Source organism: Mercenaria mercenaria, unplaced genomic scaffold, assembly GCF_021730395.1.
Source record: "Mercenaria mercenaria strain notata unplaced genomic scaffold, MADL_Memer_1 contig_4375, whole genome shotgun sequence".
Classification (NCBI taxonomy): Eukaryota; Metazoa; Mollusca; class Bivalvia; order Venerida; family Veneridae; genus Mercenaria; species Mercenaria mercenaria.
In genome coordinates this window covers 1-18,141 of record NW_026462597.1, presented here as the reverse complement: position 1 = coordinate 18,141, position 18,141 = coordinate 1, and the positions used below count along the sequence as shown (strand labels likewise).

Here is an 18,141-nt window from a genome sequence, read left to right as displayed (position 1 = left end):
AAACGAAAAACTTTTAAAAGGGGTGATTACTTTGGGGTTTAAAATTAAAAAAAAAAAAATATCTTTTTAATTTTTTTGAACTATTGTTTTCTTAAAAAAAGTTTTTTAATTTCCCTTTTCTTTTTTAATGTTAACTTCATTTTTTAATAAATAAAAACTTTTATTCTTAATCCAAAAAATTCAACAAGGGAAGCCGGCACTTCTCTTTAAAATTTTTTAATACTTTTTATTATTTCAAAAAAAAATTTTGAATTCTATCGTAAACACTATTATCAATAATCTTTGTCCTTTAAAATCCTCATTCACTTTTGGGTTTTTTTTTTTAAAATAATGAATCAGTTCAGTAACAATAATTTTAAAATTTCCCCGTAAATTTTCCTTAATATAATTTTAATGAAATATACATTTAAAATTTTGATAAAATTTGAATGTTCCAAAAAAACGTTGTTTAATAAAAAACTTCTTTTTTTCTAGAAACCAAAAAGGTAGAGTAAACACGTTTTAACTAAAATGAAGGTTTGGGTATGTTTTTTTAAAAAAATTTTCTCATGTTATTTAATATTAACCCCCTTGCGTAATTCTCCATCGTCTTCCGAATACAAAATTTTTCTTAAAATTAAAAAAATCCCTTTTTAATGAATTTTTTGCTTTAGATCTTTTTTGAGTATTAAAAACAAAATCTTTTTTTAAAACCAAAGGGCTTTCGTCAAAAATTATTTTTGTGATTTTTGTTACTTTTTTCCTAATTGTGTTATAGTTTTTGATTTTTAAATGAACAACATAATTTTTTTTCTTCATTAAAGTTGGAAACCCCTTCTTTACTTACTTTTTCCCATTTTAAAATTTGTTTTTAAAATTTTTCTATATCAGAACCTTTATCTGGTATTTTAATTTTTTTGGAGCTAAAGGAAACATTGTGGTTTTATGTAATTCTTTTGATATTTTAAGATCCATTCAAATATAAATTAGTTTTTAACCTTTTGCATTAATTTCTTTTAAATTGGGTTTTCGGATATAATTTTAAAGTTTTCCCGGGGAAAATTACACTACCCAACCTAAGTTTTTGGGGTCAAGGGACATATGTATTTTCTTTCTTTTTTGAAATTTAATCTTTATATATTATTGTTTGCTTTTCTGTATCGTTTAATTAACTTTTCCCCCTCTAGTCCCTTTTTAAATAAAAGAACATAATTTAAAATTTATTTAATCTAACTTAAATTCCCGTCATTTTTAAAAATTGCATCCCCAAAATAAACCCAAAAAACACTAAAAAAAGACAAAATCTAATTTGTAGTCTCCGAAATAGTTTTTTAAAATTTTCGAATACATCACTAAAAATAATACGTCGTTTTTTTAAAATAGACATATTTCTCCCATTGTTTTTTTTTTTAAATTTTTAAAAATTTTTTCATGTCTATTCATTTTCAGAAAATTTTTTATTTAAAATTAGTAAAAATCTTTTTTAGAAAGGTAATTCTGTTTTTTTTGAAATTTTTTTAAAAAAACCATTAATCATATGGATAAACACCTTTTGTTTTTTAAAAAAAATGCTTTCACATCAAATTTTTAGATAAAATTTTAAAATTTTGGAATTTTTTTACAGGGGTTTTCCCCCGATTGAGACATAAATTGGAATGAAAAAATAAAGACCAATCAGAAAACATAAAAGCCTATATCTTTCCCAAATTTTTAGGAAAACTTAATTTCTTTTTTAATTTCCCTATTTGTTGCATATAAAAAGCGTCATAACCTCTTAATTATGAAAAAAAACAGGGAATTTTTGTGTGTTGTCTAAAATTAAAATTACATTCTGATTTTCCTTCCCCTGAATTTCCTGTTTTGACAAAAATCCCGTACGGCACTTCACCCTTTTATATTCTTTTTCACGATATGACAAAACTTTTGTTTTTTTAAAAATCACTTTTTATTTTTTAGCATTCTCAATCTTTTTTAAAAAAGTTCTTTAAATATTTTTTTTACAAATTCCTCTTCCTCAAGATTTTTTCAATAAACTTATAAAACTGCATTTGACCCTCTATAATCTGGGTTGGTTTAGTTATTTATCGTCATAACCAAAAAACTTTAGCCTAAAACCCCAACTTATGTTTTTATAGTTTAGTAAATGAAGATTCAGTTGATGGTAAAACGTTAAAAATTTTTTTAGTTATTGATCAAAAAACCATAAATTTTAAAGGTCTGCTAAAAACCCTTTTAAATTTTTTAAATTTTTTTACTTTTCTTCCCTCTTTTTGGGATTTTTAAAACCTTGGGTCCATTAATAGCTAAAAAATTTGGGATGTTTCATTTAAATTCTTTCCTGAGAAAAAATTTTTCAGACCTTTTCGAGTGTTTTTTTTTTTTGCATTTTTTGTTTGTTAAAAATTATCTATTAAAGCTTTTATCCAAACATAATGTTGGACTACAGTTCTTGAGGGCGGTTTCTTGGAACCCCTCGGGGGCTTTACCCCACTTACAGTCATCATCATTTTATTTTATCATTAGTAATTAGCAACATGTCACAGTGTTCTTCGTATTGATATTTTGATATGTACAAGGGATAAATACTATTTTCATCATACCCAAATATATTAAATGTTATTTCTTTTAAAAACTTCTATTTTAGGTATTTGTTTTAATGTAACAGAATTTTTTTCCAGTATAATCAAGATCGTTTATATGTTTTTTATAATTTGAAACCTATGAGGGTTTTTCTTTAACAGAAATTTGTAAGCTAAATGGCAACCATCTAAACATTCGTTATCATCATTCTTTATATTTTTTAATCCTTTCATTGGATGTTGTAATGGTTTTGGTAATTCTAAATAACTTGAAGCAGCCAATGGACTATACTTATATCTATTTATTAATGAGCATAAACTGCCCTTTTATTCTCCAGCCACTTCCTTCAAAATCCAATTACCAATTCTATTTAATTATTTCATCAAAGCTTGATGAAAATTTTTTTTTTATTTCGTTTGTGTTAATAATTTCTAAAGCCTTTGATTGAAAATAAGCTGATTTATATATTGTATCAGTTTTTAAATTCCATTTTTGCAAAAGTTATTTTAAAACAACGTTTATTTTTAACCTTTTAAAGTTTTAAGTTCAGATTTAAGTATTTCATAAGAGTTGTTTATAGTTAAATATAATTGATTCTTTGGATCTTGTCTATATGTAATTTTTAATTTCAAATTTCTTATAATATTGTTTTGTAGATCTCTCGATTTCCATCTATATATTATATTTAGAAAAAAATCTTCAGCAAAAAAGGGATTAAAAAAAATAATTAAAAAAAATTTAAAAAAATAATAAAATAAATAAAGTTTTAAATTTCTTTAAGAAGAAATAAAATATTTAAATTATATCTTTTTCCATTAACTTTGATATTCCACATTTTACTCCGGTTTGTCCCTTCACAACACATTTTTTTAACCAGCATTAATACCAAATTCTTTAGATGCTTTGTAAGTGCTTCTATATATTTTTTCTTCATTAGTATCACAGTCGGTTAAAATAACCTTTTTTGGGTTTTGTTTCGATAATTATTTGGTCGGGGGAAAAATCACATAATCTTTCATCATTTTCTTCTTCAGTTAATAGACAACCACGTCCCATTCAAAAAATTATTTTTTAAAAGATAAGGATCAAAACATTTTGTAATTTATCAATGACATGTTTTTTTATATTCATCGCTAACTATTTGATCAGTTTAAATTTAATAACATTTCTTCTTTAAGAACTTTCTTATATGAATTTTTTTGTCTGGATTCATTATTTCTCCTAAAGTGCTAGAAAATTTTGACAAAATCATTCTATCTACCTTTCTATTAACCATCTATATAAATTACTTATAGAAAAAAAATCTTTAAAACGCACCTAAAGAACATTTAAAAAATAGGTTAATTATCTATATCTTTTGAATAAGATTTTAAAGTCATTTTTTCAAAAATTGTTATCAACTGTTAAATTTTAATACCTTCTTGAAATTCTGTTTAACCATTCTTCGTGTAATTTGTGTAGTTTTTCTAAATAATCTAAACCAACTTTGTTTTCTTCCGTTCTGTTTCTTTTTTGAAGTCTTTTAAAACATATTTCTGGGTCGGTTTAACATAAACAATCCATCAATTGGGTTTTTTCCGTATGGTTTTATAATATGATCAGTTAAGAAAGATTGTATACTGCCCACTCGGGTCCCTTTATAACACCATTGTCGTGATGTTGTTTGGGAAAAACGTTACTGTTTTGTTAAATAACAACGTTCAAGAACAGAAACACCATCAAACTGTTTAAACAGAAGAAAAAATTTTATATTTACATTTAAAGTTGTTAGCTGAAAAGGAAATAAATATTTGGAAGGTTCTTGAGCAGCAAAATTCAAAAAGGTTATATGAATTTAATCAGAGTCAGAGGCTTTGTCTCCGAAAGGGGGTAGCCCTGTCCATAACATTTTGCCATTCGTGAATTGGTTCTGGAATTATATTAAAATTAGGATTAATTCTTTAATAATATCTAAAACGTACTTTTTCCTGATGCAATATTACCTTCAACTGATATAATTTTTTCTCATTTATATAAATACTTATAGAAAAAATCTTTAATTAAAATTAATATAACTCTTCTTCTTTTTTACTTTTATATCCGTTAAGTCTAAATTCCTTCATGTGCATTTCAAAAGGTGTTGAATATTTTTTTCTTTCTGCATTTCTAATAGTATTGTTAAAATATCCTGAATAACTTTATTGGATCTTCTTTATTTACTTTTCCAATCCGTGCTTTTGTTATAAGTTGTTTTATTTTGTGATGATGTGCTTTAAATAAATTTTTTTGTCGTCAAGTTTTAGTCTGTTAGTAAATATGGTAATTACTGATTGGGAAAAGCACCAGCAACTGCTACAATATAGGAATAGCTGGAACAAGTGCTAATGCAGCTGAACAACCAAACACCTGCTGTAAAAATATAACCCAGTCCTTACTCTCCCACAAAATTTATAAATTTTTCTGTAAGCAGCAGCTAGTTTAGTTAAGTGAATATTAATTGATCTATTGTTTCTATTCCATTATTATTAGAAATAAATTTTTTTTACTCATTTTTATAATTAAACTTTTTATTTTCTAAATTAAATTTCTTTCATTCACTAAATGGTACCCAACTATTAAATTTTTCATTGTAACCTTTCCATTTTACTAAAGCTTTTTTTTTCTTATAGTCTCGTCTATAACTTTTTCTATTCTAAAAACTTTTTTGTGTAGTAGGTAAAGTTCTTGTTCATAAAATGAACCTTGAAATTTTTTCATCATTTAAATCTTTAATAGTGTATGTTCTGGATTTGTATTATTTAAATTTTTTAAAATTTTAAATATTTCCTCTGTCCAAATTTTGGTGTATATCCTTTTCAAATGTCTTTTAAGTTTGCTTAAACGAACTCGATCACCAATTTTAAAATTTTGCTTTACTCTTTGGTATCTTAAATCACCATATAAATTAAAGTAAACAGTACCTTTATTTAAGTTTTTACTAGCTTCGGTTTGGGGTCATTTTTTAACTAGAATGCTTGTTTTGTTATATTTATCAACCATATCCTGCAAATTATTTAAATAAGTATAAGTTTATTTGCTGTAAAATATTTTCCACATTATTCTTTTTAAACTCTATTAAATTTTCTTTACTTTCCAGGCCTTCCTTCGTTAAATGTATGAAAACATATTATCTTATTTTATTCAAAAATGATTCAAACTTTTTATTATAAAATCTTTTCCTTCATCTACCCATAAATTTTGGGGAATCCTTGCAGTCTTCGGGGACTTTTGTCCCTGAATTCTACCTTCTAAAATTATTTTTCAAATGCTTCAGTAACAGATTCTCCAGTTTTATTCTTTAATGGAATAACCCAGCATATTTACTAAATATATCAATAACGGTTAACAAGTATTTACTCCTTTATTATATTTTGAAAAAGCTTGCATGTCAACTAAATCAGCTGACCAAGTATCATCAATATCATTAACTATCACTCTCGTTTCCTAAATTTTCTTTTAATTGGTTTGTGTAATTCTTCTGCTAATTCATCGCTCCAGCGGTAGCTTGGTGCAGTGATTCCGGGGTATACTCTACCCCTTTTCCCGTTTTTTGATTTTTGTCCCACCCAAGTTTGTATTTGTTTTAATTATAGGTTTTACAACTAAATTTTTGCAATCTTTTCTCCAATGTTTTGATTTAGTTTTATTAAATTGGAAAGCATTGTTTTATCACATGTACCCTTTTTTACATCACTGTCATAGCAAAAATCATGGTCCATACATACTGCATCCAGTTCATTGACAGGGGGTCCATTATCTAGGGGATTTCCTGGCCCACAATAATTATATCCTGGAAGTGTTAAACCTTTCTTAGGTAATAAGGTAACATTGCTTTATGGATATCTAATTTACCTCCAGTTTTGTTTTTAACGAATTTTGATTTCGTTTTCCGCAAGATTTACATTTGCTTTTATCATTAACCTCCCGTTTTTTGTTGTAACAAAGTGGGGATTTACATTATCTGTAAATTTTCTTTCTTTCAAACAATATATTTTATTTTGTAAACTCATCTATATCATATGTATTTAAAACTTTTAATTGGGTTTAAAACCTGTGGATTTTAAATTGGCCGGCATTGGTCAGTTTTTTAGAAGTGGTCAAAAGGTCAAATGGGGTCAGATGTTCCAAAACCATCCTAATATTCACTACTGATTCGTGACCAAAATTCCAAACTGCTTGTAATGGACGCTAAACAAGGAGAACAAAGCTGGCATCTGTTAGAGAACATACAGTCATCTCAAAGATGCGTTTCCCTTCTTGACGTCATCTACAATAATAATGCCCTCGAGCTTATTCATTTGAACTTTAAAGAAAAAGAGAGCCGTGTTGTCAGTTTAACAAATACACCGGAAGTAACTCTTCCGGATATCTATCCTGAAGATTTAGTTGTGTATTACAAATCATCCGGCAGCACCGGTGAACCAAAACTGATAGGGCATACTCATCTTGGATTTCCCGGTAGTACTTATCTACTCAAGGACTGTTTTGAAATAGACAGCCACTCCAGATATTTCTGTGACAGGCCGCTTGGGTGGAGTGGAGGGGCACCAAATATTTTCATCGCTTTTGGAGCAACACGAGTAATCGTTGACAGTTCATTGTCAATTCAGAAAAACAACATAGGTAACAAATTATTTCAGTTCACTCGAAAGGCTTATTTTAGACAGTTCTCACGTACTCATTTTTATAGAAATTTATTAAAGGTGAATTTCAATAGTGTCGTGTCAAAATTAATGAAAGTAAACATTTTAAATTAGCACTGGTCTATATCAACAGGTCATTTCATAAGACGTTAATTCTCTGCAGATTTTCTGTCTGACATCATATATCAAGAGAAGTGCACACACGTGTATCTACCTGGTTATCTCGTCTCGGACCTTCTTAGAAGTCGTGGAAATGAGACCAAATTTTCTACTGTCAAAGTTATTAATTTTGGCTCAGAAAGGTATATCTGACGCCTTTTCTTGATTTTAACACAAAGGAAATTGACTAAAGTGTTATGTAGAATGTTATTCGATAGAATTGAGTCCGTCAACTAATATGCCTTTTCAGTGCAGCGCTGTTAGGTTAAAATGTTTATATTTTTATTCAGTTAAAGTGTTTGAGAATTGTGTTTAAGTCGATTGTGGTATAAATGTTTGAAATATCTCTTCGCATGGCTAAAGAAATATCGAATAGTCAAGAAATACGGATTGTGATTGTTGATGATTGTATTTGAGTTGTAATATTGACCTTGGGGTAATATATTATAATTGCGTCTTAGGTTAATAATTTGAACACTGTTTAATGTTTGTTAAAGAGCATTCCAGTACTCATGATAGCTCAAAAAAATTAACATCGAGACATTGTTTTTACTAGGCGACATGAAAATTTGACCCAAGTTGTGCAAATATCACATAAGAACTGATAAGATTGGTATAAACTCTCAGGTTCAAACGTTTGCCTTGAGATGTGACAATAACCTGGAAACAGACAGCGGGACTGACATGTAGGCTCATTATATTGTGTTAATGAGCATACACATTGACCAAAGTTTCATGAACACCCTTCAAGACGACCAGTTAATAAAAGGCATAAAATCCCAAATGTTACCTTCGATCTTTTATGTTAATCTTCTACAACAGTTTTCCGCGATATTGACAAGGCATTAAGACACATAAACTGACACCATATGTACTCCATTGCTCAGTCTTATTTTTTTACCAAACCCCTCGATTGTTCTCTGAAATATGGAATGTCGTTGGCCGACCAAACATCTCTTATTCCCTTCATGAAGAGTGAAAATAAGTATTTCAGAAGAACATTGGACATGACAATTGTTGCTTTAAAGAAGTTATATTTCACCCTAACATTTATAAACTGTCAAATCAAAGGTAATTTTCACAAACTTTATCTTTTTTATTTTTTAAACAAAACTTGGACTCAAAGTTGTTCTAGTTTCTTGTCTTTTAGAATCATGGTGAACATTCAATTTAACTGTTAAAATAGAGTTCAGCTTTAGCTGGTGCTAGAGGGTGTGATGTTTTTTTTTTTCACATTCAATTATCTCTTAGGAACTCGTTCAAACTGAGTCTGCTATTGTTTTGCTTGGTTATGTTATATACTTCTGAAGGATTTTCTCACATATTTGATTACATCTTCATTAAATGATTTGTTTTTGAGATAATTCTATTTACCATTGTATCAAAGTGTCAATAACATATTATATTTTTATTTTAGATTCTCAAAGCGATTTACAGAATTGCTGGGCCGCTTTTGTAAGAAATTGGTCATTTATTATGGGTTAGCAGAGTCAGCCGAAATATCAGCTTTTTCCTCCCATAATCCTGTAGAGTATGAGGATGGCATTATTGGGAAACCTTTACCTGGTATGAGTTTACAAAGAAATAGCATTTTTAATTTCTTATAGTTTGTTCCTACTGAAATTTATATATTCAATTATTGTTATGTAAATGTTGAGATGCATTTGCAATTTGCAGTTCATTCCGTTGTGATTACACAGAAATCATAGTTATTTTGCATTAAACATTTGAAGCCTGCCCGCTTAGCTCAGTAGAGAGACCGTTGGTCTGCGGATCGCGGAGTAGCGAGGTCGAACCCCGGGCGGGGCGTATGTTCTACGTAAAAGACATTGTGTCTGAAATCATTCGTCCTCCACCTCTGATAATTCATGTAGGGATGTTGGCAGTTGCTTGCGGAGAACAGGTTTGTACTTGCACAAACATGTACAGAATCCAGGAACACTGGTCAGGTTAACTGCCCGCGGTTACATAACTGAAATAATGTTGAAAAACGGTGTTAAACAAAGAAACGAAAAATAAATTGAAGCACTCGAAGTTTTGGAGATCATTTATTACTTTGAAAGTCTGTTAATTCTCACTCATCTAAGTAGTTTCTATCATTTCTTCCAGCAGTTTTGAATTCGTAAGATCATTTTGAAAGTTTGTAGTAACTGTTCATATCCTTGTTCATTTGCCCCTTTTCAGTATATCAACATTCCGTACTTCTGTTAAACTTTTCCTCCTATTGACGTTTTGTACACAACTGACTTGCATTGAAAGCAACGGAAAATATCAAGCTGGAGATGTTTAAAGAACGCATCCACACTCAGACTGCAACTGCATGTGTGGATGAATACATGATTTACATATGCACAAAAGTAAAACAAGTACACAATAACGATGAAACGAGCAGATACAAAAAACTCAGTGGCACACAGGTTTGTAATGCTTTAATTATATAACCTTGTTTCAGGAATGGAGATGAAAGTTGTTGACGAACATGGAAATGTTGTGCCACGGGGACAGGTAGGAGAGTTGCATGTCAGGAGCGTTTATAGATTCATAGAGTACAAAGATATGCGGGAAAAGTTTTTAGATACAGTTGACAAAGGAAATTGGCTTCACACTGGCGATATGGCGCATATACGAGCAGATGGCAACTTTATTTTACGTGGACGAATAAGCGAACGAATGTCTGTTGGTACTGTGAAGATCTTTTCTCAAGAAATCGAGAAAATCTTAATCAATTGCTCGGAAGTAGAGGCCGTCGTAGTCGTACCGGTTCCTGACGAAAGATTACACCATGCCATATGTGCTTGCATCGTGCTATCGAAGATAAAGCGTGTTGTCGTAAAGGATATGCACACATATTTCGACCATCTATGGGCTGACTTCGCTTATATCAAGCCGAAGTACTATATTGCGTTTGAGGAATTTCCGGGAAATGCAAATGGTAAAATTGACAGGAAAAAAATTGCAATGATAGCTGCATCGCAACTAAATCTTTGTTGAAAATGTCACAACAAGAAACATGCTTATCAGATTATCAGATCACCTGCAGATAACTATCATTCTTGTCAGTTCGTCGTCCTTTCATGTCTTCTTCTTCCGATACATATAGGTAGGGAAATTACACCTTACATGGTAAGCTCTTTATGTAAAATTGGCTAGCGACATGAATGAAATATTTTAATTATGATGAATAATGATGTAGTTAGAGGTTTGGAGAAAGCCTTTGACGTACTGCCGTTACTTGATCGTCGTTTTCGGCGTCGATGTCGGCTTTGAGAATTATTATTGTTTATGTCCACTTTTTATAAAAACACTTTAACAGCTGTAACTTTCAACTTAGCGAACATGTTTATAATCATTAGGTATGTAAGTATGCTAAGAAGCACAACTCTTGCAGAACGGTTCCATTTTATCAGAAAGGATAGCATTTGTGGACGTAACACAAAAACAAGACGTAAAATTGCAAGGTTCGTGTCTACGATTACTTGTTTTCTCGGGATGAAGACGAGAGGAAAGACGACAAACTACCGATTTCTTGTGATTGTTAACCATTTATCTGGTAAAATATATATATCTATTTAGTGTCATATACTTGCATCAAAAGGGACGCTAAAATATCTGACTTAATTTCGTGACACCGCGTAATGCGCCCATAATCTCAAGAGTCAATGTTGCAACATATTCAAATGAGGTCTATATGTGGATTGTTTCTTGTGTGTGTGTGTGCGTGTGCGTGTGCGTGTGCGTGTGTGTGAAAAGAAAGGGAGATAAATATTGTAATAGGTCTATGTATTGCGGATCGCTTTATCTCTCTTTACATCTAAAAGGTAACTTACCTGTAAAGCCTGTATTTGTAGTTGGCCTAATTTCACCTACCTATTTTATAGATTATTACTAAAAGCTGACGCTGTTAATAAGTTATATTCGAAATTGCCACACACAAATGATGTTGGAACATTTGAGTGAGATTCAGATGAACAAGCCACCTAATGCCATCAACTATCTATGTAAATTTGTTTATGGGCTGGACACAATACATCCCCTATATAATTCTATATAAACCACACTTCCAACCCAGCACTGCAAATCTTTTTTCTAATATATCAGGTCTTGGCTGCCTACAATCTTTCAAAAGTTGAATGTTAGTGCAACAATCAAAATCAAAAGGAAAACGGGTGTTAATTTTATAATAGAAAACTGTGACCAGCTGAAAACTCAACATCAAATATACAGCAACTTTTACACCGGTTCCGGCTTTTTGACAGTGGTATAAAGTGAACCGATCAACCCCAAACAATACATGTTGTATCTTAGACCACTCCTCAATGTATGCCTCGATTTTATTGGAAACTGTGCCAAACATGAAAATGACTCTCTAGAAAAACTTCAATACATTCACTAGTTTGACTCTTTCTACTAGTATTTCCATTCAAAATTTTCTGAAGAAAATTGGATGGGTTTCTCTTGCAGTTCGTAAATCTCTGCGCAAATTGACATTAGCTTGGAAAGGAAATAAAGCATGACTTCTTCCAAATTTCTTTTCGGACATTATCCACTTACACTTTGTAACTCGAAGAACTATAGAACCAGGAAATGAACTATTTGTTTACGGAGTTCCTGTGAAATGAAATACAGAGAAGGACTGACAAACCCATGTTCAATATGCCGATCCTATTCAGTCGTTCGTTTCGCATGAACTCCGAGAAAAAAGAAGTATTTCTCACATTTCCATTATGTTTCCCTTCCATGCGTTGTCGTAAATAAGGCGTCTTTCCTTTCGCTGTTCAGACAAAATGAACGTCAAAGTTATCAATAGAAAGAATATTAGGGCGCATTAGATATTTCGAAATAGCTCTTACTTGACAAAACTGGTTATGTTTCTTTTCAAAATCAAGGGCTGCTTCGAAATGTATGCGGAGTCCACATACAATTTGTTAATGTAGAGAAAATATATGTTTCTAGTTCCTGTCAACCTTTACCCCCCACCCCGTCCCCACCCCCGCCCCCACCGGGTTGTAAAAGGCTGACAATTTACGCGTTAAAATATACTTTAGAATGCTTCAAACGATTGTTTTTATCGTCACTTATTGACATGACCGGCTACATTTTAGTTGCTATAAATATGAATATTGCACGACGAAATCGTGTCCAATTCCCGCCAATAACTAAGTGTAGCAAAGGATAGTTCTTCATGCCGTTTACTTTAAGGGAGAGTTCGTTATCTCGATGATCATCCTTATCCAAAAGCGCTATTCGAATGGTACAGTCAAAACGTAGATCCACTTCAAGAATGTTTAACAGTTTGCCTTTTTTTTCAAAATATTCTACAACCACAAATAAAATCTAAATCAAGGGTTTCATAGAAATATCTTACATTTATGCCAACGGCCTGATTACTAGTAATTTAGTCAAAGGCTGCCAGAAGTAATGTTTTGTTTTATATTTTTAACTCTTAAAAATAATATACTTTTTTATTTTGGTATACAGCTTTCAATACGAGAGCAAATTTCAAATAACCATACGCATGTAATAAGACAAACGTTTCATAGCTGCGCATGCACGACAGGAAGACTACGATGATAAGATGATAAGAAATCGGCAATACGGTGAATAAAAGTCGATACTACGAAAAATCAAAACCTTGATAGTGAAAATGCAACACTAAGACGATGGCAGTACAAAATAATTTCGACTTTGCACCATCGCAGTTTCGTTGTTTTGACTTTTCGATATCGTAGTTTCAACATTTCAACATCAAACTTCGTTGTTCAGAATTTTTAACATCATAGTAGCGTACTTTTGGCGCTTCGAGCATCGAATATTGGACGATGGCCCTAGCTGAAATTTTTACATTAACTAGCTGACGAGAGACACCACTAAAATCACGTTTGTCCTCCTCACAACCTTTTGGATTCTTGTAATTTTAAGTGTGAATCACTCGTCCTTTAAATTCCCTGATCTCTGGAAAGTTAGGTTTTAACAAATAAATGTGCGCATATTTTCAGCAAGAAAATGCGTTTCTATGAGAAATGTAACAACGTTTATTTCAATATTCAAGTTGAGTTTTGACATTTATCGTGTATACCCATTGTATTGTATACAGCTGTTATATATAATCACTGCAATACCTTAGCACATTGTCATGTCATTGACCTTTAGAACAAACCATATGCAAGGGCTTTGCGCTTTTTTTCCATTATAATCAGACGGTAATATAAATTTTCAGTAAGTCTATTTTTCTTTGATTTCGTGTTAAATACGCTGTGCACATGTGCAGCATTGTTTGTTGGTAGCCTGGAAATAAAAAAGGTAACCACTAACACTTTTGCGTCAAACCTGCATATCTTGTAAAACTGGTTTTGAAAACCTCCCTGTACAGATCAAAACTGCATCAAACGTCAGGACGTTGATGATGTTACTAGTAACGTCCTTGACCTTCACTTTCCAATGGCCCGTGATCTTGTAGTCGTCTGATTCATTGATATGGACAGCCATTTTACAGGAAAAATTAAGGAAAACATTACAGTAGAAGTTCGACCGGACATTAAACTTACGAGTATATGAACATATTCTGAATGAGGCTTCAACAAAGACGACACCAATGAACTACACGATGAACAAATATCGGCGTAAGCTTTGTTCTCAGGTTTCAGGAAAAAACATGTTGCAAAGAGCCTATTCTTGATATTTCTGTGAGGATAAAACACGTTGTTTGTGTATTAATGTATTTGTGTCGTGCCTAAACGATTGTAGTACATTTTTTGATTCCCATTCTGTTGTTCTAGGAAATGGTAAAGCTATAGCATGGGCCCACAAATAAACAACACCATCAACAGCATGTATTGAACAATTTGTAGCTCGACTATTCAAAGAATCTGGATCGGCGTCGGTGTCCCGATTTGGTTAAGTTTTTGTATGTAAGCTGGTATGTGGGATGGATTGAAACTTCACACACCGGTTCACTGTCATGATTTGACATGAAGTGCACAGGTTCCGTAAAATCTATTTTGCTATTTTACAAATGATGTCCCTTTTTTACTGTGCAGTTATGGTTAAGTTTTTGTATGTAAGCTTGTATCTCAGTACCCACTTATAGGAATGGATTGAAACTTCACACAAAAGTCCATTGTCATGAACTGATAGGCAATGTACAGATTCCATAATCCTGTCTTTAAACTGTACAAAATTATGCCCCTTTTTCAGAATAAATGTTAATTTAGTTGACAAGGCAGATGAGTAGTCGAGCGGTACTGTCCTCCGACAGCTATTGTTTTTGTCAAAAGGAGTACAAACATGCATTATTATTTTACAGGTTCAATATCACAACATACGTCTTTGTTGAGGCGTATATGCTTCCTCAGACCGAAGTTATCTGCCTACAAATTTAAATACTCGTCTAAATCTATATTGTGCACATATGCAGGAGCTTCCGGCGGTGGCGGAAAATCACAGAATGCCATTGTTTCCTTGCTGATGTTCGCTATCGTGTTTTTCATCACTGTTGTGTGACCTTCTTTTGCCTTATAACAAAATACACCAGTATTTTAACTTTCCCATGCTTATATTTAAAAAAATATATGTGATATTCCTTAGGTGTTTTCACGGACACCGTCCAGTAACTGAAATTATTTTATACCGATTTTATCTGTCCAATCGCGAACGTTCATTTGCAACACGTGACCGTACAATATATTACGGTATTTGGATGCACGTGCGTACAAAACTCCTGTATTTTCTGTATTTGGACGGTTCAACAGTCCCATGTTAAACAAACAATTAAGCCCGAAACGCGTGAAAATGTTCCGAATGTAACGCGGATGTAGTAGGCGCTCTATGTACAGAGTTTGATTATGCGTCTTGAAATCTGGATTTAATTTGAGTTTTTTGTTTGTTTACAACACAGAAAAACGATTCGAGGGATAACAATGCTATCTGATTTAGATATTAAAACGTTCGTTAATAATCAAAACCTTAAAATACAGTAAAAAGGATCGTCAGATGTTGGAATATTTGAAAAGTGGCTTAAAGAAGCCGTTCCGGACGAAACCTAGAAATTGGTATCAGCCCTGATTGTCAGAATAGCTACCTCAGCAGTTTTTATTTAACGGTTAAGAAATAAAATGGAGAAGACCATGAATGGCAACGGACGGGCGGTCAGCATCTAAAACATATCTGCTCTATAATTCAGTTTTCGTCGAATGTTCACCAAACATTGCTGACAATGTTTGTGGGCATTACATCTCGGCCAATTTCGATAACCAGCCAATTATACCTGGCATTCTTTGATTATAGTCCTTAAATTACTCGAAAAACGGGGCATTTAGCCTTGTCCGCTCTTTTAAGTCGAACAGTTTTCATTCGATCTTCACCAAATTTGCTGACAATGTTTGTGGGCATTATATCTCAGCCAAGTATTATTACCACCCAAATCGCTAAATGTCTGTTGTAGGGAGGTTGCGCCATAAACTTTTTTTTAATGATGATACGCAGAAAAAACAACATTCAATGAATTACGTATATTACGTATGAAGTGAAATAAATATTGAATAAAAGGGTTATTTAAGGTCTAACATTGTTCTGTATAATATATATTTGCACTCATACCAAGCTGGGAAAAAAATAAAAAGGGCAGGAATACAATATTCAGTGAAACATTTTTAATTTAAACTATTATTATAGAAAGATAAAATAGATATAGAATAAAAAGTTTATCTAGCATTGTACTGTACAATACGAGATATATTTGGACTCGTACCCAGCTGAGAAAACCATATTGAACTCGCCTAGTGGCTCGTCCAATATGGTTTTCTCAGCTGGGTACGAGTCCAAATATATCTCCGTATTGTACAGACCAATGTTAAATAACCTAACAGTATTACGCACCAAATTATAAAGTCCGTTAGGTTAAAATGGAACCTGAAACATCTATAGTATTCCATTATACTTAACGTTAAAATTTCAAATCAAGTCATTTGTAACGTCACTTTCATGCATGCCGTCTCGTTTATATATGCATTAAAGGCAATATTTTCAACTTTACTCAGGCTAAAACCACATCATATCATTTACATAATAATTATAAATGTGGTTTGTGAATTTTTAAAAAAGATTATCAGATTTGCATAAAGAAATATGCCTCATTCTTTCACAGAATAATATTAATAAAAAATCTTATAACTTACAAATACCCGACAGGTACCAAGCACGATCATTCGACATTAATGACAAGCGTCCGTTCACATTTTAACAAGGAACTCTTCAATTGATGTTGTTTACTTCTAAGCAAACAAAATACCTTTGGACTTTAAAGTCTACACATCACTTCAAATAACATGTTTTACATTTTAAGCCTGAATATTTTATGTTCAAGCCTGACATAATATAGCGTTGTAATATGAGACACGGATACCTTTTTTGTGTAATACCACAGTCCAGCAATATGATATGACCTTTCAAAGCATGTGGGATTCAGTCCCTCGTCTAGACAACACTTCACAGCGGTAAGGCTACAAACTCTTCTACATATCACAGTCATTATGTTCACAATCGCTACTGTTGCTTTTTCTCTCGAAAACTCTACCTGAGTGGCCCTGGGGAAACAAATACAATTATAAAAGTAAAAATATAAAGGAAATGTAGAACGTTGATTTATTTTCATCGTCACTCGATGGTATCAGTTATCCTCCGCCTGATAGCAACGAGTTTTAGAGATGACTATAAATAGGGACATCAAATAATTATTTACTATCAAAACGTTAACTATGTATTGCGTATATACACACTGATGCCTAATACACAATACAGTCAAGTATTTTAGGTCAATTTGTGAGTCATTGGTCTACTGATGCGTCAAGTAAGGTGTGCTGAGTATTGTGTGCTTGTCACCTTCCTCTTTCAGCCTCCACCGCTGGCTAGCCTTCTGGTGAACAAGGAGCCGAGTGCGTAAGTCTTCCCTGCCAGTACATAGCCTCTCTGCAGACAAGCCCTTTTGCAGTGCCTCCCAGTTGGTACCACACGGTAACTGAGTACCTTGCGGTCTCAGGCAGAACTGCAGGGGACTCGGAGGAGGTGTGCCCCAAGACGTGTGTGTGGACACGCCCTGATGCCTATAAACAGACCCATAACTATGGGACAAATAGTTCCTGTGTTCCCAGGATAGGGTTTTAACTCGGAACCAAGGGTGAGGTAACCCCGAAAGAAACCTAGAGAGTTGAAGACAGAGGTGCTCTCTTAACTTGACTACACAACCATCCGGTATTCAACAGTGTGGAGCTGAATCTCTGAGGTCCCTCCAGGGGGATTCAGTGCCGGGCTCTGAGCCTCAACAAAGTCCACCCACAACTACTGGGGGTCCCTCCTTCAATCCACAACATACAAAGAGAAGGAGGAACATACCAAGGAGAAGAACCAATCCGCATTAGCCTTTCAGGGTGTCTTCAACAAGAAAGCTGAACTTGAGCATATCCTCTATGAGAAAGACATCAATATCTGTTGCATTCAGGAAACTCACCTACAGCCAGAGAAATCCTTCAAAGTCAGAGGATACCAGTGTTTTCACTGTGACAGGACTGGCAGACGAAAAGGAGGCATCATGACATTGGTAAGGAACAACATCAGCGCTGTCCAGACCAAAACGCATATGGATGACCCCGTGTTCCAAGTTCTGAGCCTCAGAAAGAACGAGTTCAACTTGAAACTTGTGAATATATACTCTCCAAGTGACAAAGCTCTGCCCCTTGACAAATTTACAACTGATAAAACCAGGTTCATC

General features: G+C 32.7%; 1 protein-coding gene across 1 annotated transcript in view; it reads left to right on the top strand.

Moving 5' to 3' along the window:
* LOC128553837 (3-[(3aS,4S,7aS)-7a-methyl-1,5-dioxo-octahydro-1H-inden-4-yl]propanoyl:CoA ligase-like) overlaps window positions 1-11,118 on the top strand; it is a 61,033-nt gene extending 49,915 nt beyond the window's left edge. The window contains exons 3-6 of the mRNA XM_053535022.1: window positions 6,720-7,200; window positions 7,384-7,522; window positions 8,797-8,945; window positions 9,832-11,118. Coding sequence (XP_053390997.1) covers window positions 6,720-7,200; window positions 7,384-7,522; window positions 8,797-8,945; window positions 9,832-10,370 — 1,308 coding nt within the window. The 3' untranslated portion in view covers window positions 10,371-11,118. The remainder of the gene's footprint in view (window positions 1-6,719; window positions 7,201-7,383; window positions 7,523-8,796; window positions 8,946-9,831) is intronic.
* The last annotated feature ends 7,023 nt before the right edge of the window (window positions 11,119-18,141 follow it).